This window comes from Pseudorca crassidens, chromosome 11 (assembly GCF_039906515.1).
Source record: "Pseudorca crassidens isolate mPseCra1 chromosome 11, mPseCra1.hap1, whole genome shotgun sequence".
NCBI classification, from domain to species: domain Eukaryota; kingdom Metazoa; phylum Chordata; class Mammalia; order Artiodactyla; family Delphinidae; genus Pseudorca; species Pseudorca crassidens.
This window is the reverse complement of record NC_090306.1, coordinates 17,049,279-17,075,210: the sequence shown is the minus strand read 5'-3', so window position 1 is coordinate 17,075,210 and position 25,932 is coordinate 17,049,279. Positions and strand designations below refer to the sequence as shown.

The following is a 25,932-nucleotide window of genomic DNA, read 5'->3' as shown; positions in this document are numbered from 1 at the left end:
GAGCATCTCAATAGGCATAGTGATATATCCATTTGTGTACCTTCCATGCTTGACACTGAGATGAAATTAAGGCATAGGATTGATGGCCATTTACCAAAAATAAATAAATAAATACACTAGCAAAAAAAACCCTTTCAAATACAGGGCGTTTGTGAGATTGCTGTACCTGAAAGCATTTTAATAAAGACACACACAACTGAAGCCGAATCTTTAAGATACCTTCACCTGCTTAGTCATTCATTCATCATTCATTTATTCATTCACTCATTCACCGACACCGTACTGAGGTACGAGGCACTGGGCTGGGTGCTGGAGACACAGAGACGAATGGCAACACGCAGCTTCAGAGTCGCTCAGGGACTAAAAGAGAAACTGCATTTTACTGGTGGCCCCATTATCTGCCCCTGAGACCGTACAGATTGGTAGAGAACTTCAGAAGGCAGGCCCTAGGCCTCACTGGTTTCGCAGGCAACTAGTAGGTAGTTGTTGCATATTTGCTGAGTTAAGGTGGGAAAAACCCTTGCATCAAATAAATTTTATATCGAAGATGACGAGAAATGAACATCTAATTTTATTTTTAGAAAACATCCAGAAGCAGCAGTTTTATTCCAGGGGAACGAACACACACCACCAGCGTCTCAGCTCAGAACAGTGGTCCCCTGAAGTTGACTTGGAATGCAAAACAGAAATTTACTTCTATTGGGACTAAACTTATCCAAACAAGAGCGTGAGAGTCCGAAACGGTCAAAGGTGGTCAGGGTTTAGAAATAACGCAGCCTCTGTGTGGAAAAGTCTGTAAGCCGCCATGAGACTGGCTGAGAGGTAGCCCGCCTTAGCCGCCAGAAGGTGACCCTCTCAACTGGGCCGAGGGAGGGCGCGGGCACATTTGAGCCCTTGTCCTTGAAGGGCACTGAGCGAGCCAAGGGGAGGGGTGGGCGGGGCTCGGATTTCCAATCACAATAGAGGAAGCTCAGAGGCGGCCGAGGGGCGGGCCCCGCCTCCTCCTCCCTCCTTGCGGATCCTGCGCTGAAGGAGACGGACGGTGCTGACTTTGTCTTCTCCGTGCGACCCTTACCGCCGTCTCGAGAACTTTCTCTCCCCGGTAGGTTTCTGCTCGGGACCCTGAATCCTGGCTCTCGAGCAGACTGGGTGGGACGTGGAAGGGAATCCTTGTGTAGCAAGACTGGGGGAAGGACCAGGAAGGACATCTGCGCTCCCGGGCCTGTAGCCCTGAGCATCCGGACTCGGGTTGGGGCGGGGGCCGTGCCCTGGGCTAGGGGGCTGGGCGGAGGGGCTGCGACCGAGCCCCGGGCTTTGTCCGCCACGCTTCGGGGCTCGCCACCAGCCCGTGCTCCCCCGGGGGACAGACTTGTTGCATTTGCAGGTAATCCCGGGCCCTGCGTGTCCTTGATGTGTTCATGGCGGCCGCATCACCCGCGGTGCCTGCTGGCGGGAGCCCGGACACGTGCTTGAGGAGCTGGGGGAGGGAGAAGGGGCCAGTTGACCCGTTAGGCTGGCGGATCGTGAGCCTGGGGATTGGCGTCCATTACCACGGGAATGGAGAAATGCCCGGCTTTTCGGGGTTGAGGGTGAAGGACGATCTTGGCCCTGCCCTCTAGCCTCTCCCAGGCTGCGGCACACGCAGCCCTTCCCGGAGCGATGGGCCGGCTCGTTTCTGGCCTCTTTTCTTGGTGCTTTATTTGCCAGCTTTGGGTGTTGAGCGTGAGGAAGGCCTAGACTTTTTCGCCCTAGAGACCTTGTCCGGGGAGATCCGTAGTTGCTGCCTCCCCTTGTGACCTGCGCTCTGCTCTGCGGGCGACAAGAGGAAGAGGTGGCCCGTGGGTGGCCTGCACAGCCGCTGCAGCTGGGGCCTGCGGGGATAGGAGGAGGGGAAGAGCCGGCGCTTACTAGTGAAGGTATCGCACGGCAAAACTGGGCTCTTTAAAAGGTTAGTCTGGGGGCTTCCCTGGTGGCGCAGTGGTTGAGAGTCCGCCTGCCGATGCAGGGGACGTGGGTTCGTGCCCCGGTCCGGGAGGATCCCACATGCCGCAGAGCGGCTGGGCCCGTGAGCCGTGGCCGCTGAGCCTATTTTAAAAAAAAAAGGTTAGTCTGCAAAGTGGAGCTTTGTTGCTGAACTTAAAGCCCGGGTTCATTTCTAATGATTTATATCCACAGAAGGGGCAGGAGGGTGGGAAGGTAAAGGACCAAACACGAGGTAATTTTTACCCTGTTTAGCATTCTTTTCCCTTACAAGCCACCACTCTGGTCTTGAGGCAGTCCTGTGTATAACATAAAACATTTTCTTCTAATTTCTTACAACTCCTGTTAGAACCCCTGTTAAGAGGGGGAAAAACAAAATTAAATTGCTTTTTCTCTAGAAAGATCTGAGAGAAAATCTGTACTTCCTCAAGCTTCTACACTGTCATTTCTGAAATTCTCCAAATAGTTCAAAAGGTCTATCTGGACAACTAATCTGTATTTCTATAGCAGTCTTTCTGGAGTTTTGTTTTCCACTGCTTTACTGGATCTTCTGTATACCTAAAGGATCTTAAACAAACCAGCTAGTGAAAATAACATAATAAAGAAAATCTGTGCGTATCTGTTCACCAAAAGAGGCGCATCCTTCTGATTCTGCATAATATGCAGGACATGTGAATTTCCTTGTTAAGGTCATCTATTTGTGGAGACAGTTGTACACCATTGTATATTTCTTTTTTCTCTAGCACCCAGGAGAAAACTGCAAATAGGCTTTGTAAAGGCAAAATAATCTTTGAGTTTAGTCCCTCACGTTTGGGGGAAGACAGTTTTTTGGGAAAAAAATAGCTATAGAATGAAATAGTTGTTAAAGTTATCTCCAAATCAAGTACTTTATTCCAACTTGGAGCCTTACCAACTCTTACTTAACATATACAATTACTAAACTAGGTTTTGTTACTTAGTCCTTTGCAGATGAGAAACAAAAAACGAGAGGGAAACGGGTACAGTTTGAAACAGGGACATTGTCCTCTAAGTTAGCAGTTTAGCATTAAAAGTAAAAGGCAAACACAAATACTATATAACGGGTTACAATTATAAATGATACTTAATTCTGAAGAAAGGGCTTTTTTTATGATCTGTACCCTCTTTGTTTAAGAAAGCAGGTTGATACAATAAATTTTGCCTTTTTTAGTTATCCAGAACACTCAGCTGGTGGCACAGATGAAATTGGTGTTACTGTATAAATGTTTTCCAACAGTTTCCATTTTTTTAACTTTTCTTTTTTGGCTTTTTCTTAATGGCTGGAAAGAAACTCACTCAAAGGCTGATATTCTCCTAATGTGACCCCCTGAAAAAAAAATTTAATGAGTACCCACCGTCCAATAAGCTCCCAAGGTGCACCAAAAGGAATTCAGAGTGATATTTTCTGCAGATTTTGCATAAACATTATTCGTGACTATTGTCACTGTATTTAAGCACACATAGTATGTCCAGTACACTGTGACAAATTTTATGTGAGACTTCAATAGAAGAAGAAAATAGAAGACCCAATTGGTCCCTATCTTCTAAGAGTGATAATAACCACTGGTAGTAGAAATTATATTCATAACTGGCCATTCTTTTAGCCCAAGCTTAAATATGGGTTAATACTGGGCTCTAACTTAAATAGTTACAAATAAATACTTTATAGGGGTCATAGAAACAAATCCACTAATCTAAATATAAATATTATTCATATTGTTTAGCCAGTAAATGAATGGCCACAAGACAAAATTGTTACAACTTTGTTAAATACTATTAGAAAAGCAAGCACAGGCTGAAGAGACGGACCCAAATTTAACGGGCTTCAAGGAGGTTTTTGTCTTGTTTTTTGTTAATGGGTTAACATGGTTGTTTTTTTTTTTTAAACATCTTTATTGGAGTATAATTGCTTTACAACATTGTGTTAGTTTCTGTTGTATAACAAAGTGAATCAGCTATATGTATACATATATCCCCATATCGCCTCTCTCTTGCATCTCCCTCCCTTCCTATCCCACCCCTTTAGGTCCTCACAAAGCATCGGAGCTGATCTCCCTGTGCTATGCGGCTGCTTCCCACTAGCTATCTATTTTACATTTGGTAGTGTATATATGTCCATGCCACTCTCTCATTTCGTCCCAGCTTACCCTTCCCCCTCCCTGTGTCCATTCTCTACATCTATGTCTTTATTCCTGTCCTGCCCCTAGGTTCTTCAGAATCTGTTTGGTTTTTTTGTTTGTTTGTTTTGTTTTTAGATTTCCATATATATATGTTAGCATACGGTATTTGTTTTTCTCTTTCTGACTTAACTTCACTCTGTATGACAGACTCTAGGTCCATCCACCTCACTACAAATAACTCAATTTTGTTTCTTTTTATGGCTAAGTAATATTCCGTTGTATATATGTGCCACATCTTCTTTATCCATTCATCTGTCGATGGACACTTAGGTTGCTTCCATGTCCTGGCTATTGTAAATAGAGCTGCAATGAACATCGTGGTACATGACTCTTTTTGAGTTATGGTTTTCTCAGGGTATATGCCCAGTAGTGGGATTGCTGGGTTGTATGCTATTTTTAGTTTTTTAAGGAACCTCCATACTGTTCCCCATAGTGGCTGTATCAAATTACATTCCCACCAACAGTGCAAGAGAGTTCCCTTTTCTCCACATCCTCTCCAGCATTTATTGTTTGTAGATTTTTTGATGATGCCCATTCTGCCTGGTGTGAGGTGATACCTCATTGTAGTTTTGATTTGCACTTCTCTAATGATTAGTGATGTTGAGCATGCTTTCATGTGTTTGTTGGCAATCTGTATATCTTCTTTGGAGAAATGTCTATTTAGGTCTTCTGCCCATTTTTCGATTGGGTTGTTTGGGGTTTTTTTTTATATTGACCTGCTTGTAAATTTTGGAGATTAATCCTTTGTCAGTTGCTTCATTTGCAAATCTTTTCTCCCATTCTGAGGGTTGTCTTTTCATCTTGTTTATGGTCTCCTTTGCTGTGCAAAACCTTTGAAGTTTCAGTAGGTCCCATTTGTTTATTTTTGTTTTTATTTCCATTTCTCTAGGAGGTGGGTAAAAAAGGATCTTGCTATGATTTATGTCATAGAGTGTTCTGCCTATGTTTTCCTCTAAGAGTTTTATAGTGTCTGGCCTTACATTTAGGTCTTGGATCCATTTTGAGTTTATTTTTGTGTATGTTGTTACAGAGTGTTCTAATTTCATCCTTTTACATGTGGCTGTCCAGTTTTCCCAGCACCGCTTATTGAAGAGGCTATCTCTTCTCCATTGTATATTCTTGCCTCCTTTATCAAAAATAAGGTGACCATATGTGTGTGGGTTTATCTCTGGGCTTTGTATCCTGTTCCATTGATCTATATTTCTGTTTTTTTTCCAGTACCTTCCTGTAGCTTTGTAGTATAGTCTGAAGTCCGGGAGCCTGATTCCTCCAGCTCCGTTTTTCTTTCTCAAGATCGCTTTGGCTATTTGGGGTCTTTTGTGTTTCCATACAAAGTGTGAATTTTTTTGTGCTAGCTCTGTGAAAAATGCCAGTGGTAGTTTGATAGGGATTGCATTGAATCTGTAGATTGCTTTGGGTAGTATAGTCATTTTCACAATGTTGATTCTTCCAATCCAAGAACATGGTATGTCTCTCCATCTGTTTGTATCATCTTTAATTTCTTTCATCAGTGTCTTATAGTTTTCTGCATACAGGTCTTTTGTCTCCCTAGGTAGGTTTATTCCTAGGTATTTTATTCTTTTTGTTGCAGTGGTAAATGGGAGTGTTCCCTTAATTTCTCTTTCAGTTTTTTCATCATCAGTGTATAGGTATGCAAGAAATTTCTGTGCATTAATTTTGTATCTTGCTACTTTCCCAAATTCATTGATTAGCTCTAGTAGTTTTCTTGTAGCATCTTTAGGATTCTCTATGTAGAGTATCATGTCATCTGCAAACAGTGACAGCTTTATTTCTTCTTTTCCGATTTGGATTCCTTTTATTTTGTTTTCTTCTCTGATTGCTATGACTAAAACTTCCAAAACTATGTTGAATAATAGTGGTGAGAGTGGACAACCTTGTCTTGTTCCTGATCTTAGAGGAAATGGTTTCAGTTTTTCACCATTGAGAATGATTTTGGCTGTGGGTTTGTCATATATGGCCTTTATTATGTTGAGGTAAGTTCTCTCTATGCCTAGTTTCTTGAGGGTTTTTTATCATAAATGGGTGTTGAATTTTGTTGAAACCTTTTTCTTCATCTATTGAGATGATCACATGTTTTTTCTCCTTCAATTTGTTAATATGGTTGATCACATTGTTTTTTAAAAATATATTCTGTGCTCTAGAATACCATTATGCTCCTTTTAAAATGTATTTTAGTTCAAACTTGCAATAGTAACATTACAAATTCCCACACAGGTTTCTCATGTGGACACATGTATAATATTTTGATTATTTTCTTTCAGGGCACAATGGCAACTCTTAAGGAAAAACTGATCGCACCAGTTGCAGAAGAAGAGGCAACGGTCCCAAACAATAAGATCACTGTAGTGGGTGTTGGACAAGTTGGTATGGCGTGTGCCATTAGCATTCTGGGAAAGGTACGTACTTTCAAGAACACCATACATACTAATGAGAAACTACTGTATAGCACAGGGAACTCTACTCAGTGCTCTGTGGTGACCTAAATGGGAAGGAAATCCAAAAAAGAGGGTATATATGTATACGTATAGCTGATTCACTTTGCTGTACAGCAGAAACTAACACAACATTGTAAAGCAACTATACTCCAATAAAAATTAATTAAAAAACAAAAACAAAACAACACCATATGTGATAGATAATTTCAGCATGTGTATACAGTCTCTTTAGGTATCTGAGAATTTGACTGTATCTTCAAAAGATAAGTTGTAGGCATCGTGATACTTCACCTTTAAACACATTAGCATGTATTTCCTGAGAGAATGACATTCTTCCTATCTGACACAATAGAGTTACTGTGCTCAGGAAATTTAATACTGATAAAATGCTATTATCTAATATATAGTACCCACATTAAACGTTCTCCAACTATCAAAATCCTGCCTTTTCTCCCCTAATCCAAGATCATATTTTTATATACTTGTCATGTCTCTTTCTTCTTCTTTAATCTGGAACGGAGCCATTCTTTGTCTGTCATGTCATTGATACGTTTGTAGAGTCCCCATCGGTTCTGTAGAATGCCCCTCAATTTATGTTGGTCTGATGTTTCCTTGTAATTGGGTTCAGGTTAGGTTTGGGAGGTGGGGTGGTGGCACGTCCTTCACAATGCATCACAATTTTGTCTCATGACTGGTGGTGCCCAAGAGTCCTCTGGTTGAAGTGGTAACTGTCAGATTTCTCCACTGCAAAGGTCCCTTAACCCTCTATAGTTAATAAATAATCTGCACAGTCGCTTTTTGAGGTCATGGAAAGATCCTGTTACTCCCCTCAGACCCCCACCCAGTCATTTTATTTTGAAATGATTTCAAATTTACAGAAAAATTGGCAAGACTATAAAAAAAATAAAACTTCCATATTCACTTCACCCATGTTTACCAATTCTTAACATATTTGTGTGTGTGTGTGTGTGTAGGTGTGGGTGCACACACGTGCACACACATGTATGGACTTTTTTCTGAACCATTAGAGAATAAATGCAAATGTGCCCTTCCTTTCCTTCTGTCTGTCAGAGTACATTTCCTCAAGATAGGACATTCTCACATAGTTCAATTATCAACATCAGATTTCACACGGACAACATGCTACGAGCACCCTCTACTCCTCCAGATTATATTTTCCCCAGATACCTCCATAGACTTTTAGTTTGCTTCCTGTATCCTTACTTACCTCGTTGAATTGATCCTTGTTCTTTCTGAAGGCTGTCTTAAATGTTTTTTAGGGGAACCCCTCCCCTAAATGCTGCCTGGCCTTCAGTAGAGCACACTGTCCATTTGTATTGTATGTAAAGACTGCTTGAATAGCTCCTAGCCAATCGTATTTCTATTTACAAGATTTAACTTCTAAAGCAACAAATGCTGAATCTTCACTGAGGAAAAAGTCATCAAAGAAATCAACTAAAATATGTAGTGCACACCAATGAAAGTTTTATTCTTTGGCATTTTTTTCTTGCTAGTTTTCATTGGCTGGGTTGCCCTGATTTAGGAGAGCTGCTTCCCAAATTACAGGAATTTTAAGTAATCACAATTTAGTGTTCATCCTTCATACCAGTAAAAATGAAAAGTATTCCAGCTTACCTTTCTTTTAAAATACGTACCATGTTTGAAGTGCTTTGACTAAAATGCTTCATTTTAAACAACAATCTCAAGAAACGGGAACTGTTCATATCCTGTTTCCAGATGAGGTAGCTGTGGCTTCATTACATTAAGTGGCCTGCCTATTGTCACACAGCTGGTAATGGTAGAGCTGTATTTTGAGCCCAGGACTCTGAACGCTTAACCGTAGTGACTCTGCAGTTTCTTTTCATTCTATGCTAGTATTGGGGCAATTAAAGACGTGTATTTTCATTTTAATTGAAGTATAGTTGATTTACAGTGTTGTGTTAGTTTCAAGTGTACAGCAAAGTGATTATTCAGATATATCTTTTTCAGATTCTTTTCCATTATAGGTTATTACAAAGTATTGAGTATAGTTCCCTGTATAATACAGTAGGTCCTTGTTTACCTATTTTATGTATAGTAGTGTGTATATGTTAATCCCAAGCTCCTATTTTATCTCTCCCATCCCCCCAGACATAAATGTATTACTAAAACACTAGCTAAAGATTTTTCATTCCTCCTGCTAATCTCAGAATTTGGATTTTCAGGAAACTATATCTGAGCTGTCATGATTCTATAAGGAGTACCTCGCTGATTGTTTTAAGTGTAAATCTAAAATCCTCTTGGGTGAATAATTTAGTTGAGACTCTCCTCTTTGCAGTTATATAATACTTTGGCCCAATTCTAGTGATCAAGAGAACAGACTGGGCCCCTAACACCAGTAGGAATCTTCCCATTGAGCTGCTGTGAAGGAAGGACTGCCTTGTTGAAAGACCATTTTATTACTCAGAAGTGTTTAAATCTTCTTTTAATGGGGAAGAATTAGAGTCAAAGTTGTTATGACTCTTTGGTAAGGATTATAAACCCCACTGGTTCAATAAGAAAGGGAACTAACAGTGCTATTGTGTCAGGTGTCTGCATGTTACCTTATTCCTCTAGAAAAGTTCTAGGGGATATTGTCATCTCTATATTACTGTTGGAAAAGGACAAACTCAGAAAGATTAAGCCCCTTGATTAAGATCTCAGAGATCCTAAGTGCCGGATCCAGTCTCTGAGTCCATCACCAGTGTGCTTTGCAGAGGACACACACTGCTTTGGCCCAGAAAGTGAACAAAGCTGGGGCACCAGGGACAGAGGTTGAGAAGGCCCACGCCTTAACCGGGCCCGTGGAGGCAGCTGAGGCTCCCGAGTACAACGTCCACCATCACAAAGACACCGGCGTTCTCTGCTTCTCTTGCACACTCTCCCCAGCCTCATTGCCAACATGGAAACCATCGTGAGCTTTTATAAAAATAGCTTCCCTGCTTGGAACTTTCTGATAGTGTAACAGTGCACGTCAGCTACACGCATACATAATACGCAATGAGGCGTCAAGGCTCTTTCCCTGCCTGTCTCTCAGAGCAAGGCGGGGTGCACACCTCCGGGGGGCGCCATTCAGAGGGTCAGGAGCGCCTTTCCGGTGCAGTGTGGTGGTGCTGTCTCTGACTTTTCATCTCTTACCTTCTGCCCTCTTTCTTCAAAACACCAAGCTCATGGCTGCTTAAACCCTTTCAGTACTTGATTTCCCTTCCCCTGGAATGACTGCTCTAGACCATCAGAGTTCACTCCCTCCCATCATTCACGTCACGCTTTTGTGGGCGGGCCTTCCCTGACTGTCCAATACCAAGTAAGCGTCCTTCCCTTCCCTTTAACTTCACCCTGCCTTGCCCTGTTTATAGCACTTCCATTATCAGAGTCATCTTAAACTGTATGCTTCACGCCTGTTCCCTTCCTGGTACATTCCATGAGGGCAAGCACTCTGCCAGGTTTGTCCATGACTGTATTCCTCATTCGTAGAATAATGCCGGGCACATTCAGTAGTAAATATGTATTAAATAAATGGATATTCCCGCTATTACGAAGAAACTGCACTTACAGCTGGTCAGATTTTGATCATAGCTTTTCCTTTTTCACGGCTTCTTCTGCCACCCCTACCAATCACAAGCTCTGTGTTTTGGCTGCGAAGATCCCATCATGTTGTCAAGGTCATACAGAGGTTCCATGCAGTTATTCCACCCTTAGCCTCTGTGCAGCTGTTTTTGGTTTGAGTGTCTGTTCTTGATTCAGTCAACTGTAGCCACATTCTTGTGGTACAAACCCAGCATAAGGAGTCTCTTAGAAGGAGCAATGTAATTACATACTGCAAAGTAGTTTTTGCCGTGCAAGACTTGGCCTAAAAGTGAGACTTAATTAGAATTTGGTGTCTGTACAAGAATAGACAGGTTAATGTAACAGACTCAAAGCCCAGAAACAGGACCAAAGAGTATTTAATGAAAAGTGGCAATTCCAGAGCAGAAGAAAAACAAATTATTGAATAAATGGTGTTTGTCCATTTAGCTAATTATTTGGGAAAAGTTATACCTTTTCCTCCCACAAAATGTCATGCAAGCTAAACAGTTGAATATAAAAATGCAGCCATCAAATATTAAGCCACTGGCAGCAGTAATTTACCAGCTAAGAGGGCCAAGAGGTAGATGATGGCTGTGTCTTGTCCACATGGAGCTTTAGATTAAGAGACAATTTTTGTAGTATGTTAAACAAGGTTCCAGCAGCAATGTTCTTGGCTTCTAACTGATCTCGTTCCTTAATAAGGTACTGCTTTTGCGATGAATCTAACCCTTGATGTATCAAACATTTTAAAGTATATTTGCAGCGTAAGTGGAATATGCATATGGCTGATATACACTATGTGAATGCAGAAGGAGATTTCTTTAAGCCAAAGTGTCAGTACTTAGTCACACATCTTCTATTTGCCTGCCTCCCACTGGGAGGATATTTAGTCCCAGATGCAGCTAAATTCAGCGCTGCAATTATTTTCTCAAAGTGTTGGATCTCTTCCTTCCTTGCCAGCTGACTATGTACTTCGCAGACAGTTCTCTACCCACAGAAACAAAACACAGGATCTGAGATCCTGTGACATCCTTTTCCACTTAAGCCCCAAATTGTTGTGCCCTGTTGACTTTCACAGCACCCATGTGATGCTCCCAAAATAAGAGTGGCATTCCTGGTGCTCAGGACCTTGACGGGACGGTTACTACATGCTCTTGTATGGTTTTAGGGCTTCCAAAACACAAATGAGGGTTTTGCGTGGTCTTGTCAGAGGCTGCAGAGGAACGAAACCATTTTTAAAGTGTTGAAACATGAGTTGAAGTGAAAATGGGTGAACATTAATGCCAGTCTTTGACATACATGGAAATGAGAAAATATTTACCAAGTAACCCCCACCCAGCTCATAAAAGGGTCATTTCAGAAGCTTGCAAGCGAATCACTTGCTTGGAACTAAGAACACATTCAGTCACAGGGAGGCTTGAGTCTCAGGGAAACCCTCACAAGCAGGCCTACTGCGGCTCACTGCTTGAGGCCAGCTGCCGCTGGACTTCTAGAAACGGGACAGTGTTCATTCCTTGGCTCCTGTGGAGAGCGGAACCTGCTTTGTTGGCATCTTAGCCTGGTCAAGTTTTCTTAATGGCTGCCTCACCTCTCTTTGCTTCTCCCTCTGCTGCTCAATGCCTTACTGACCCCTCCAGTTCCACCCTGGATTATTCTATCGTAGCCTTCAAAGTGCTTCCTGAACCCCAGTTACTTAATGCTTTTTTCCCATCAACACCCTTTACCCTTTACCTAGCTGATCTCACTATCCTTCAAAGAGGTATTTGCACTGTTAAGTGTCATATATCATATTAAGCTAATTATTTTGCTAACACCCCGGTTTTTTGCTAAAACCAGTAAAGGCCACGACTCGGGTGATGTTTCAATGGGAAGGATAACTACTTTTTAAGGAGTTTGTAAATTATGAGTTTTCACAAGACAGCCAACTTTAAAAGCTGAAAGGTTATTGAGATGCAATTAGATTGACACCCTCCCCCCTTCATTTTTCTGAGAAGAAAAGGTTGACTTGCTGAAGAATGGACATGATTATTGATTTACGGTTTTTCTTGGGTTGGGTGGCACAGGTGACGGTTGGAATAGAAAACAAGAGAACTCTGAGACTGGGCAAGTTTGGGTTGGTCATGCATCGAGAACTTACTAGCCCTGGACCCCTGTGTCCATGACTCCTTCCTTTCCCCACCAGGATATTCGAGTTGGTCAGAGCCAACCTGAGGATTCCCAGCTTCAACCAGGGCTTCAAAGCCAGCTCTAAAGTGAACTCAACCTCTTGATGGTTTGAAACTAAATCTGCCCTCTCAAAAACCCCTCCAAACTGGGAGGTGACCTTTGGGATGGACACACTGCCCAAGGCTGTTTCTAGGTCTTTGTCTCTTTTCCACCACCATCCCCCATGAATATGAAAACTTGTGTACCCTGAGGCCACTGTTGAGCCCCGCTGGTTTCATGTCTGCAGATTCTTTTTTTTTTTTTTTTACATCTTTATTGGGGTATAATTGCTTTACAATGGTGTGTTAGTTTCTGCTTTATAACAAAGTGAATCAGTTACACATGTACATATGTTCCGGTATCTCTTCCCTCTTGCGTCTCCCTCCCTCCCACCCCTCCAGGCGGTCACAAAGCACCGAGCTGATCTCCCTGTGCTATGCTGCTGCTTCCCACTAGCTATCTACCTTATGTTTGGTAGTGTATATATGTCCATGCCTCTCTCTCACTTTGTCACAGCTTACCCTTCTCCCGCGCCATATCCTCAAGTCCGTTCTCTAGTAGGTCTGTGTCTTTATTCCTGTCTTACCCCTAAAAACAAAAATAAACAAATGGGACCTAATGAAACTTCAAAGCTTTTGCACAGCAAAGGAAACCATAAACAAGACCAAAAGATAACTCTCAGAATGGGAGAAAATATTTGCAAATGAAGCAACTGACAGAGGATTAATCTCCAAAATTTATAAGCAGCTCATGCAGCTCAATAACAAAAAAACAAACAACCCAATCCAAACATGTCTGCAGATTCTTAAAGCAATTTGTATCATGCTCATCGAATGCCAGTTGGGTGCCAGAAGGTGAAATTCTGAAAAATTGGAATCTTAATTATTAATAGTTTGTTATTTAAGACATTTTATCATGAAATTGTTTAAAGAGCACACCTAACTCCATGGTAAAATTCTTGTCTAGGTTTTTAGACATTGGTTACTTTGCCATTTCAACAGTCTCTGGCTTGTACCGGCAGCTGAGGTATCCTAGAGCGGCTTCCCGTCCTAACAGCTGTTTTTGTGTTTGTAGTCTCTGACTGATGAGCTTGCTCTTGTGGATGTTTTGGAAGATAAACTCAAAGGAGAAATGATGGACCTGCAGCATGGGAGCTTATTCCTTCAGACACCAAAAATCGTGGCAGACAAAGGTAGTCTCATTTCGTGCCCAAAGTGATCAAATAATAAATTGATATCCTCACTCCTTTATAGAAGATCTGTTTTCCCATCCTGGTGCATCTAGTGTTGGTAGTTTCTCCTTTCCTTCTGGGTCCAATTCATCCTCAAAAACAAACATAATTGTTGCCTCTGTAGTCCCTCTCCCACTGCCTTCCACACATTTGGTACATATGACATTTTAGGAAATTGGATCCTAGTGCTTGTTTACACATACCTGAGAACGGGGATGTTTTAGATCTGAAACAAATACTGCACAAGGTAATTTGAGGGCCTTGAAGAAACTAACTGAATTCATATTCTAGCCATCTTTGTCCTGCATTAATGGATTTATGCTGTGACACTGTCACCACAACACAGCTGTGCCTACAGATGTAGAAATGTGGGCCCAAAATAATTCCTAACAATACTACTAATAATAGTTGTTATTCATTGAAGTATTAGCATTTTGGGTATGCTAATGTGAAACTTTGCATATCTCATCTTCACAGCAACCCTATGAGAGATGGATAGTATTACCTCCATTTTATGGAAGAGGAAGCTGATAAAGTATTAGTAACTGAAAAGTCACATAGGGACATGGTTTGAATCATCCATAGCTATTGAGTCTAATGACCACATCAAATCAAAATGTCCATAATTTGGGAAAGGGTGCACTTGCTTGAGGAAAAAATAAAATATTTTCTAGAGAAACTCACTGCTAAAAATGAACAAGCTTCTTGGGCTTCCCTGGTGGCACAGTGGTTGGGAGTCCACCTGCCGATGCGGGGGACACGGGTTTGTGCCCCGGTCCGGGAGGATACCGCGTGCCGCGGAGCGGCTGGGCCTGTGAGCCATGGCCGCTGAGCCTGTGTGTCCGGAGCCTGTGCTCCGCAACGGGAGAGGCCACAGCAGTGAGAGGCCCGCGTACCGCAAAAAAAAAAAAAAAATGAATAAGCTTCTTTAAAATATTGAGTGTTAGAAATTAAATTCTAGCCAAGAACACTGGAGTGCCGTCCTTCCCTTCATAGATTGAATTAACATTACAAGTCTGCAGTTACCTTTAAATTGCTTTTTTGTTGGAGGGCTGCCTGTTGAACTTTGGACTCACTGTGTTTATGCTTTGTATTATTACTGACAGTATAATCTTCTCTAAAGCCAATAGCATTTTGCATTTGTTAGCCAGAAACATAATTTAGGGCCATGCTTACTTCCCGGGTCCATTTCCTGAGCCAGTGTTACGGTTGGAATGTTTCCACATCACTCAAGGAGGAAGAAGCCACAGAACATTGGTGTTGCAACTCAACACCTTATACAGAAAATGTAATTCTCACGTACGTTCTGGGAGCTTATGTATAGATTCCTAGAGCATATTATACAACATGTTTTGATGAAGAGTTGTATGTAAAGTACTTTTTTCCCTCTCCTTCAAGATTACTCTGTGACCGCCAATTCCAAGATCGTGGTGGTAACTGCAGGAGTTCGCCAGCAAGAGGGAGAAAGTCGTCTGAATCTGGTGCAGAGGAATGTTAATGTCTTCAAGTTTATCATTCCTCAGATCGTCAAGTACAGTCCTGACTGCATCATAATTGTGGTTTCTAACCCAGGTATTACTATAATGCCTTAAGGTTCAGTTCTGTTAAATTCAACATTTTGGATTTTTTTTTTTTAACTTAAAGTCTGTTCTGGCGTCTGCTGGCAGGAACAATTCACGTGTCTTCTGTTTTTGGCCACAAAAGAGTGGTGTTTGCAAAACCAATGACACCGTCCCAGGCCACATGCTTAAGAATGTGAGAAGAGTTTTATGTAAAGCAATTTCATCTGCTTGTTTTATCTGGCTTTTAAACTTTTCTATCAAGATTATCCTGGGATGCATAATGAAGCATTTGAATGTGACTCCAATTTGGGTGAAATATTTTAGCATATTTGACCTTCTGTTTTCCAGAAAATGCTTTTTAGTCTTCTTATTTATTTCTAAAATTCTTGAAAATTGAGTTGATTGAATTTGAAGAGTTTAAGAAAGCCATTAATTAGTCTCGGTTTAAAGATAGAAATAGACTGTATTGATGGACAAATACATGCTTAACATCAAATGTTGTAACTTGAAAACTTCTGGTTAGAAAGAATTGCATTTTTTCAACCCAAACAGTCAAAATTCACTCTCTGTTTCACACTTCTTTTGCCTGCACTTTGCCATCAAGCTTACTATTTACTGGTGAGCACAGCAGATACGGTGATAAAATGGTAAAGCTACTAATTATCTCTGACTCTTCACATTGAGAAAAATTGTGAATAAGAGCCAAGAAAATCCTTATAATTTATGGGGGGTTTGTTGTTGTTTGTTTGCTTGTTTTAGCCGCACCGTGTGGCTGATGGGATCTTGGTCCCAGACCAGGGATTGAACCCCAGCCCTCAGCAATGAAAGCACAGAGTCCTAACCATTGGACCGCCATGGAATTCCCTAATTTATGGGATATTGAGAGCTGGGAGCCAGCAAGACCAGATATTATTTTAGTATTATTCTCTGTAATCCTGGATTAAGAGTTTCCTAAATAGTTCAACCTTGCCTGTAAAACTTCTCATAAATGAAGGGTGGCGGATAGATGTGGAACATGAATGACAAACAGGAGACACAGATGAACTTGTGCCACATCCTGTGCTTAAGGCAGACAGTACTAGCTGGTTATACAGCTTTTCCAGGTATAGCTTCAAAGTCTTAACCCTCCAGGGAGTCACTCCTACTGAGTCAAAGTTGCCAAGGAAGAGTTTATAATATCCAGGCCAAAATGACCTTAAAATATCTCAGCCGGTGTCTATATGTGAGAGTGGAGGTGGAGACTTGCCTTCCTTGTAAGTGCTGTGATCCCCTCTAGCCCAGCAGGTTTTAGCTTTGCAGTCTCTGTGCCACACAAGAATAAAGGCTGTGTCATAGAATTCCTTTCAATAAATAGTAGAAAATGTTAATACCCTGTATTATCACAGCTGTTTACTGAATAGTATCTTGTTCCCAGGGAAATTTATAGCAGCATGCCTTGGTAGTTTAGTAACTGATAGCTTTTGGTTTCTGATGACAGTTGTTATAATCATGGAATGTTAGCATTGGAAGAAACTTAAGTGATGAACTAACTCAACCCTTTTTCTTTCCATATATAGTAAATTAGTCTGCAAGACTCTTATTATTCTTGTTTCAAGTAATAATGTAAATAAAAACCGCAATATTGCATTTCCCATGTTTTACAATCTCTCTTACTATAACACTTAAGTTTTTTCCCTGTCTTTCTAACTCCCATTATCTCTCGTAATGAAAAGTCAAGTATTTACATCTTTCTGGCCACGTCTTATTTGGAGGATGGGGCAGTGTGAAAGGAGTAAACCAGGGAACCCATTAATTGACATAGCAGTTGAAATCAGTTTTGATGTACTTACATATATTATTTTTTAAATTGTTAGTGGACATTCTCACATATGTTACCTGGAAACTAAGTGGATTACCCAAACACCGTGTGATTGGAAGTGGATGTAATCTGGATTCTGCTAGATTTCGCTATCTTATGGCTGAAAAACTTGGCATTCATCCCAGCAGCTGCCACGGATGGATTTTGGGAGAACATGGCGACTCAAGTGGTAAAAAAAAAGGACAATATTTACTGTGTACTTAATGTGGTGTTCTTGCCATTCTGACTGTTTTGTTTGTTTCTACATTATATTTTCACGTACTTCACATTACTAGTAAGTAATTGTGGGAGGTTACTTTGATACTGACTAGGTAAATATCTGATTCCTCATCAACTTTTTGCCTTCTAAGTTTAGTATCCACTTATGATTCTTGCCTAAATAAATTATGATGGTTGTCAAACATGATATTCTAATTCCATCATTTCATCTTAAACATTGAATTTTATACATTGAATAGGCTTATGGTGTAAAACTGTCATAATCCAAAACATAATGATAATCTTTGTTTTACTAAATTCAGTTTTGCCCAATATGCAAGGGGCTATTTTCTCCCTCAAAGGTTAAGGTGTAAATTTTCCTTTGAATTTAGTGAGAGTTAGTACTGTGATTTTGGTAGAGTTTACTTTGGTACTGAAAGAATTTGGTCTTAAAATTATTGCATTGGTGCTTTCTTATATGGTGATGCTGACTTTTTTTTTTCTGACACATTGTACCACTCCATTCAAGAGTTTCTCATGTCCAACGATTTTCCTGAATTTATATGCTATATAAAGTAGTACAGTGTCTGGTGTACAGTAAAAACTCAGCGCTAGTTATCACAGTTGCTAGAAACACAGATCTGGAAGTGACCTTACATGTTGAAGATCCTCTAGCTGGCTAGTGGCATAACTGTAGCTAGAATCATGTCTTCTGATTCCTGTCCAATGTTTTATTTACTCATTACTGTGTCATTTTTTCCAAAACATCTCCCCCCCCCATTTCCGTATTGATCTATACTGTGTACATAAAATGAAAGAGAATTAAACTATGCTCACTTAGGCATGATTATGTAGATTTCATAGTCTTCAACAAAAACCAGGAAAATGCTGTAGTTTTCTCAACAGTTACCCTGAATTAGCAAACGTTGTGGACTGAAACATGGTCTTGTTTGGCCATGGGCAGCTTTGCCCTTCACAGTTGGTTCTGGCCTTTACCCCAGGGCTCTGCTCTTATTTTCTGAATCTAAGTGTTTTCCTTCAAAGGTTCCTAAGGAACACATACTTATTTTTCAAGGTCCGGTTCAAACACATATTTTTTGTAGTGCTTTCTGACATTTGATTTTCCCCTACATTAAGTAGACCCTTATTTATGTTTTATTACACTTTCTTCATCCCTCCGTAAGAACATATCCCATTGCTTTAGTGTCCTTTACTAACTGTTTCTCCTAGTAAATTCTCAACTTGTCCATGGTACAGAGCGTATTTTAATCCATCTTTATATGCCTTTTGGCTGGGCAAGAGGTGTTCAGAATAGGTAACGGGGTGTTTTGGTGCGTCAAAGCCTCCAAAAGATATAGTCAATGATAACACCTTTGTCTGCTCTGCCTTTGGGGGCATTCTTGGAAGGAAATATTTGGTGCAGTTAAGACCAGAGCAATTCATTGTGGTTACATGGAGTTTCTTTCCAGAAATGGACTGAACTTAGAGCATGATAAGAGAAAATTAGACGATACTTGGGTTTTTTCCAAGAATTCTTTTGTTTTTTACTTCACTCTAGGAATAAAGGAGGCTTATATTTGAAAAATACGTAGGCAAAAAGTTAAGAATTCCTCAAACCCAAAGTTGAGAATAGTCCCAAACTAGAATCCCTTAGGAGTTCACAAACCTAGGGAAAGGCAAGAATTTCATAATGTCTGTAAGCTTTACCCAGCAATTCTGTTTGCGCCAAAATGGTTGAAAGTTAAAAGGTCAGATTTGAGGGCAAATGTCAGCCTTTGCAGGGAAGTATATTGGAGTCAGTTGTCACTGGAGCAGTAAGTGGGTAACTTGCAACGGGGGTGAAATCTGAACTAAGAGAAGAAAAGATTTTTTAAAAATAAGGTCAGAGATAGATAAAATGTTTGTGTATTTATTTTTTCCCCCACAGTGGCTGTGTGGAGTGGGGTGAATGTGGCAGGTGTTTCTCTCCAGGAACTGAATCCAGAAATGGGAATGGACGATGATAGTGAAAATTGGAAGGAAGTGCACAAGATGGTGGTTGAAAGGTACGTAGGAGGGAGCTTGATTTAAGACAATTAGTATCATGTTAGACAAAATTGTGAACGCTTCCCATGGCTGCCTGTTCAGATAAACTTAAAAGTTTTTTGTTTGTTTGTTTTTTGTTCTTGCTTTTTTTCCTGTTTTTCTTTTTTTAAATTACTCTTTGTTTTGGGGGGGTGGTTTTTTCTTTTTATTATTTTTTCTTTCTATTTTTTCTGTTATATTTTTCTTTCTATTTTTTCTTATCTTTTAGATAAACTCAATATATAATAGTAACTATGCAGCTATTATCTTCTGAAACAGGCAAGACTCACTTATACTGGTCAAATTTGCTATGCTGGTCCCCCTAGGGAAAGCAAATATTTTTCTAGAGAAATTCTATTGTAGAAGTAACAGGAGTGGGACATGGAATTAACAAGTGAGAAAGGCTTTCAAAATACCTACTGTTGACACATAAGTTTGGCTTATTTAGAAAAGTAAACCTAGACACTATTAGTGTCATAATTGCGTTAAATAATACTTACTGACTGATTGCTGATAGTGTTTAAGCTGTGCTGTATTTATCTTTCCACACCCAACCAAGGATGTCCTCCTCTCCCTCTTTGAAACTGCCTTTTGTTACTAACTGTCTTCTCTTTCTATGACCTTCATGTTTATCCTAAGTAGTAAGGTGTCATTTTGGACCAGAGTAAAGAATGTGGGCTTAGACTGAAATTCTAGCACTGACACTAACTAACTGTTTAGTCTTGGGAAGCCATTTAACCCTTAAGCTGAATCTCAGTTTTCTCCTCTGTAAAGTCATAAGGTATTTAAGTTATTGTAAAAATTGAGTTAAATCACACATACTTATCATTGATAAGCGTTCAAGAAACATTAGCTTCTATTTTCAGAGAATTGTTGTTATAAGACTAACTGATATCTCAAATAAGGAATCATTTTGTTTAGTTCAACTTTATTTTATTTTTGGCTGTGTTGGGTCTTTGTTGCTGTGCGCAGGCTTTCTCTGGTTGCGGCGATCGGGGGCTACTCTTTTTTTTTTTACTATTCTTTTTTTTTTTTTTTTTTTGCGGTACGCGGGCCTCTCACTGTTGTGGCCTCTCCCATTGAGGAGCACAGGCTCCGGACACGCAGGCTCAGCGGCCATGGCTCACGGGCCTAGCCGCTCCGCGGCATATGGGATCTTTCCAGACCGGGGCACGAACCCGTGTCCCCTGCATCGGCAGGCGGACTCTCAACCACTGCGCCACCAGGGAAGCCCCGGGGGCTACTCTTCGTTGCGGTGTGCAGGCTTCTCACTGTGGTGGCTTCTCTTGTTGCGGAGCTCGGGCTCTAGGCTCGCGGGCTTCAGTAGCTGTGGCTTGTGCGCTGTAGAGTGCAGGCTCAGTAGTTGCAGCACACAGGCTTAGTTGCTCCGCGGCATATGGGATCTTCCTGGACCAGGGCTTGAACCCATGTCCCCTGCATTGGCAAGTGGATTCTTAACCACTGCGCCACCAGGGAAGTCCAACCCTTTATTTTATAAACGAGAAAACTAGGGCTCACCCAGGTAATATAACTTGCCCAAGTTCTTTTAATCGGTGATAGATTGCATTAAATCCCAATTTTTTAATACCCAGTTAACTCCTCCTACCTAATTCTCAAGTGCAAGTGCCTTTGTGGGTTTCAAAGGGTATAATTTGTGCTCAGAAAGTTGCCGGGCAAGGTGTTGCCAATACTTTTCTCTTAAGTTAGTTGGTCATGGTATTTTAGGTGACAATGGTTAGTGGCCTCAAATGGACCTGAAAATCAAAGTATATTTTGTCCTTTGAATGTGAAGGTTCTTTTATTTTCATTGTTCCCTGATTTCATTAATATCTTTGGAAATATTGATGTTTATGAATAAGAAGATTGGTTGGAAAATGTACATTTTACCTCTGTGACTTTATAGTCATTTATACAATAAACTACTTAAATTTGTCAAAGCATTTACATAGCACCTACCATGAAGTTTTAAAATTTTAAACATTTTACATATATATTAACCCATTTAACAAACTTATGAAGTAGATACCATTGTTATCCTTATTTTACAGAAGCAGACACTGAGACAGGTAGATCAAATAATTTACTCAAGATTACACAGTTAAGAGACAGCAGGAGTCAAACCCAAAGAGTCTGGTGTCAATTATCTCTTTTATGAATTTTTTTTTTCCTTAGTGCCTATGAAGTCATCAAGCTAAAAGGATACACCAACTGGGCTATTGGATTAAGTGTGGCTGATCTTATTGAATCTATGTTGAAAAATCTATCCAGGATTCACCCAGTGTCAACAATGGTGAAGGTAAACTGTTATAAAATATTATGATTTCTAGTCGAGTATTCTATATGTAGATTCATTTTAAGAAGGATGAGATAATGTCTCAGTCCACAGTTATTTTTTCATCTCAAAGTTTTATGGAAACCTTTCTCCTTTCCAACAGAAGTTTAGGACAATAAGAGCAAAAATTTATACAGACATTGAATGCATTTTTACATTTCTCCCTTGTATGATGTGGCAAATTAAATATTAACTCTGAATCTTATTCAGCATATTCTCAGATGATCATCTGAATAAGTTTAATAGTTTCATTTCAAGTTGGTATATTAAACTATAGATTGGCTCTGATGTATGTAGCATTCGATACCTTAACAAATTTAGTTTAATTCAAAAGCTATGGAACAGTTAAGTAGAAATTGATTATTTTTAAATAAAATTAAAATTGTATTAAAACATTGTCTAAGATAGTGGACTTATTTTCTACAAGTCAACAGCAGGGGTGAAAATGTAAGGGGGGAACTGCAGTAGATTCAAAGAAACTAAGAGGTAAATATAGAACTGTTGGGGGGGTAGAACACAAGTGTCAGATGTTTTGGGGGTTTTGTTGTTGTTTTGGGGGTGTTTTTGATACTATGGCAAAAAAATTAAAAGCAAGTATGGCAAGAATTGGATAATTGCTGAGTCTTAGAGTGCATATATATAGGAGTTTGTTTATTCCCTACACTTTGGTGTATATACAAAAACTTTCGAAGTTAATTTAAAAAAATATTAAACTGACTTGATTAATATACTAAAATAATTTAATTAATTATGTAGTTAAATTGACCCTCTGAGTAATTGACTTCATACAAACCGGTAAAGTGTTTTGGGAATTGTATGATTTTTTTTCAGCAACTCTTGGGTGTTGCGAGAATCTTGCCTTTGAGTGGCATCCAGCTACTTTCCTGGACCTTGTAGGTTGGCTACTACCTGAAATTCTCTCCTTAACTAAAGAATTTTAAGAAACTTAAAATTTCATGAAAAGAAGCCCAGTGAGAACCACATTTGAATGTGATTTGAATTTGAAGACATAATCAAATTTTATTAAAGTGTATTGAAGCAGAGAGGTATCAGTAAGTTCAATAAAGTACATAAAATTCTAGTTTTATCATAGTGTGTATTTGTATATTCTATGTATAAAATCTAATTAGAAACACAAGTATTAGGGATATATAGGCCTGTAAGTGATAAAAACTAAAGAATGAGTTTATGCTTATCAAATTTCCTGCAGTTCTTCCTGTTCGAACTCAGTACCTGTGATCATTCTTACCTGTGGTTTCATTTCCTCATCTCATTGCTTTTCTTGTTGTGGCAGGGGATGTATGGCATTGAGAATGAAGTCTTCTTGAGCCTTCCGTGTATCCTGAATGCTCGGGGGTTAACCAGTGTTATCAGCCAGAAGCTGAAGGATGATGAGGTTGCGCAACTCAAGAAAAGTGCAGACACCCTCTGGGACATCCAGAAGGACCTAAAGGACCTGTGACTTGTGGCTGCTAGGCTGTAGAAACTTAAAACTACAGTGTGATTAACCACGAACCTTTAGTTTTCATCCCTGTACATGGAGCACAGTCTGCTCTTATCTTCCAAAGTATGTGAATCTGGGCTCCCAGAATCAAAGCCCAAGCTTGGTTTAATGCTTGCAAGATGAGTCCTTGAACAAATAAAATTAACTATCATAGTGTGCTTCTGTCTCTGGAATTCCTTCTTTAATGGTTTCTGAAAGATTTCAGTCTGTTTTTTCAAATAATTCTTCCCCCCCCACATCATAAATTTCCCTAAATTCTATCATCTACATTCCATCATCTTCTTTTGCCAAACAGCACTACAATTCTTTGTCACAACATGTACTATGATTTTGTTGTTGTCCTGGGAATGTGGTTACCATTTTTTTTTGAGGACTTTATTTTTTGGGGAGCAGGTTTAGTTTCACAGCCAAATTGAGAGGAAGATACAGAGATTTCCCATAACACTTGCTTCCATACATGCATAGTCTCCCGTTACCGACATCACTCACTGGAGTGGTATGTTTGTTACAGTCAGTGAACCAGCATTGACACGACATCATCCAAAGCCCGTCATCTGCTTTACAGTTCACTCTTGGTGTTGTGCATTCTATGGGCTTGTGCATTCTATGGGCCTTACCATTTTAAGGTTACCACCACTGAAGAAAGAACTAGAACCAATGGATGAGATTTACAAGGAAGTCCATTTTATTTCTCTAAAAGGAAGAACCTCTAAAACAGCTTACTAAAGTAGGGATTAACTTTGTTAGAGTTGGTTCTGTTTGATAATGAAGAAAAACGAAAGTTTGGACTGAATTATCCAGATCCAGGCTACTGGGAGACAGCATAATGGGGGGTTAAGAGGGGGACTTATAGCCGACTTACTTTAACAAAGAGTTTCTACTTTACATGTAATATCTGAGGGTCAGTTTTTTAGGTAGTGTTAAAAACATGGACTTTGTTATCACGTAAACCTGGGTTTCATTGATTAACTGCAATTTGGGGCAAGTTACGTACTTAACCACTCCTAAGCCTCAATTTTCTTAACCTATGAAGTAGTGGTAATAATGGCACCTCTTCAATATGGTGTATGAATTAAATGAGAAAATGTAAAACTCAGCACAATGCTTGGTTCTGATAGTAAGCAAGTAGTGCTTACTGTTCTAAGTGATTTACATATATATTAACTCATCTAAGTCATCCTAACTATAAGGAAGTGTTTCTCCACCTTGGCAGTATTATTTGGGGCTGGAATATTCTGTACTGTGGGGACTGCATGGTGCATCATGGGATGTTTGGTAGCATCCCTAACATCTACCCACTAGATGCCTGTCACACCCCTCTCCCCAGTTGTGTCAACCCCAAAATGCGTCCTGGGGAGCAAAATCACCCCTGGTTGAGAATCACTGCTCTAAAGTATTTGACTCCTCACTTTACAGATGAAACTGAAACACACAGAGGTCACACAGCTACTAAGTAGCAGACTTGGGGTTCAACCCAAGCACTGTAGCTCCTTAACCTGCGCTCTGAAGCACAGTGTGCTGCTATTGCTGTAAATATTAGTTATCGTTAAATTTCTGTATCTTTAGCATTTATAAAATAATATCAAAATCATTCTCATTTAATGCTCCAGCATATTATGAGGATATTATTATTGTATTACAGAAAGGCAGACTAAACCAGAGGTCATAAATATGTTTCTCAGGTCACATTTCCAAAATGACTCAATCTTACCTACTGCACAGCACAGAGAACTATACTCAATATTTTGTAATATCCTATAAGGGAAAGAATCTGAAAAAGAATGTATATCTGAATCACTGGTGCTAGATATTGGGTTGGCCAAAAAGTTTGTTCGGGTTTTTCCATAAGATCTTATGGAAAACCCAAACGAAGTTTTTGGCCAACCCAATACATGAAACTAACAATATTGTAAATCAACTATACGTCAATTTAAAAATATGAAAATCTTTTGGGATGATAATCATACATCTAGCTAGATGTAAGGAGAAAGGTTATTTTAATTTATGTCTGTAATTCACTGTTCTAATTTATTTGTGAATACTGAATTTACAACAAGCCAGTGATTTCCAAGCTTGAATTTCATAGACCAGTTTAAAAGTTTTTAAACTTTGTCAGGGATAGGGAATGAGTCCTTGTGTGGAAAGAGATAGGGGGCCTCAGCATAGCCTTGCCATCTTTTAATATTGCCAAATAAAGACATGGAGGGAAAAAGAACGTATATTCTTACCATTATACAGAAGAACAGATTTTTTTTTTTTTTTTTTTTTTTTGCGGTACGCGGGCCTCTCACTGTTGTGGCCTCTCCCGTTGCGGAGCACAGGCTCCGGACGTGCAGGCTCAGCGGCCATGGCTCACGGGCCCAGCCGCTCCGCGGCATGTGGGATCTTCCCGGACCGGGGCACGAACCCGTGTCCCCTGCATCGGCAGGCGGACTCTCAACCACTGCGCCACCAGGGAAGCCCAGAAGAACAGATATTTTAATGCCAAAAGAAGGAGAATACCATAATCTCAAATTTATCATCCGTCCTGGACCAAGAGCAGAAAAGCAAAACCCTTGTCTGGAAGAGCCAAGAGCTGGAAGAAGTCTGGGCTCTTGGTTTTCATGGAGCTGCTCTACCAGCTACACAGACTGCCTACGTTCAAGCTGCTTTTGCCTTAGGAGGAAATAAACGCCTATTGATGTTATTATGGGTATGTGTCTCAGCAGCCCAATTTAGTAACATATTCTGTAAGACTTTATTGGGAAAACCATAAGGCA

General features: G+C 40.2%; 1 protein-coding gene across 1 annotated transcript; it reads left to right on the top strand.

Moving 5' to 3' along the window:
- The first annotated feature begins 945 nt into the window (after positions 1–945).
- Positions 946–23,331, top strand: LDHB (lactate dehydrogenase B). The gene is made up of 8 exons (XM_067695871.1): positions 946–1,102; positions 6,461–6,595; positions 13,499–13,616; positions 15,054–15,227; positions 17,071–17,244; positions 19,201–19,318; positions 21,510–21,633; positions 22,964–23,331. Exons 2-8 carry the CDS (start codon positions 6,467–6,469, stop codon positions 23,129–23,131), a joined length of 1,005 nt encoding a protein of 334 aa, XP_067551972.1. The 5' UTR covers positions 946–1,102; positions 6,461–6,466; the 3' UTR covers positions 23,132–23,331.
- The last annotated feature ends 2,601 nt before the right edge of the window (positions 23,332–25,932 follow it).

Coding starts and splice junctions, on each gene's coding strand:
- LDHB (XM_067695871.1), top strand. CDS start 6,467: ATGGCAACTCTTAAGGAAAAACTGATCGCACCAGTTGCAGAAGAAGAG. Junction 17,245..19,200: donor AGAACATGGCGACTCAAGTG/GTAAAAAAAAAG, acceptor TTTCCCCCACAG/TGGCTGTGTGGAGTGGGGTG. Junction 19,319..21,509: donor CACAAGATGGTGGTTGAAAG/GTACGTAGGAGG, acceptor TTTTTTCCTTAG/TGCCTATGAAGTCATCAAGC.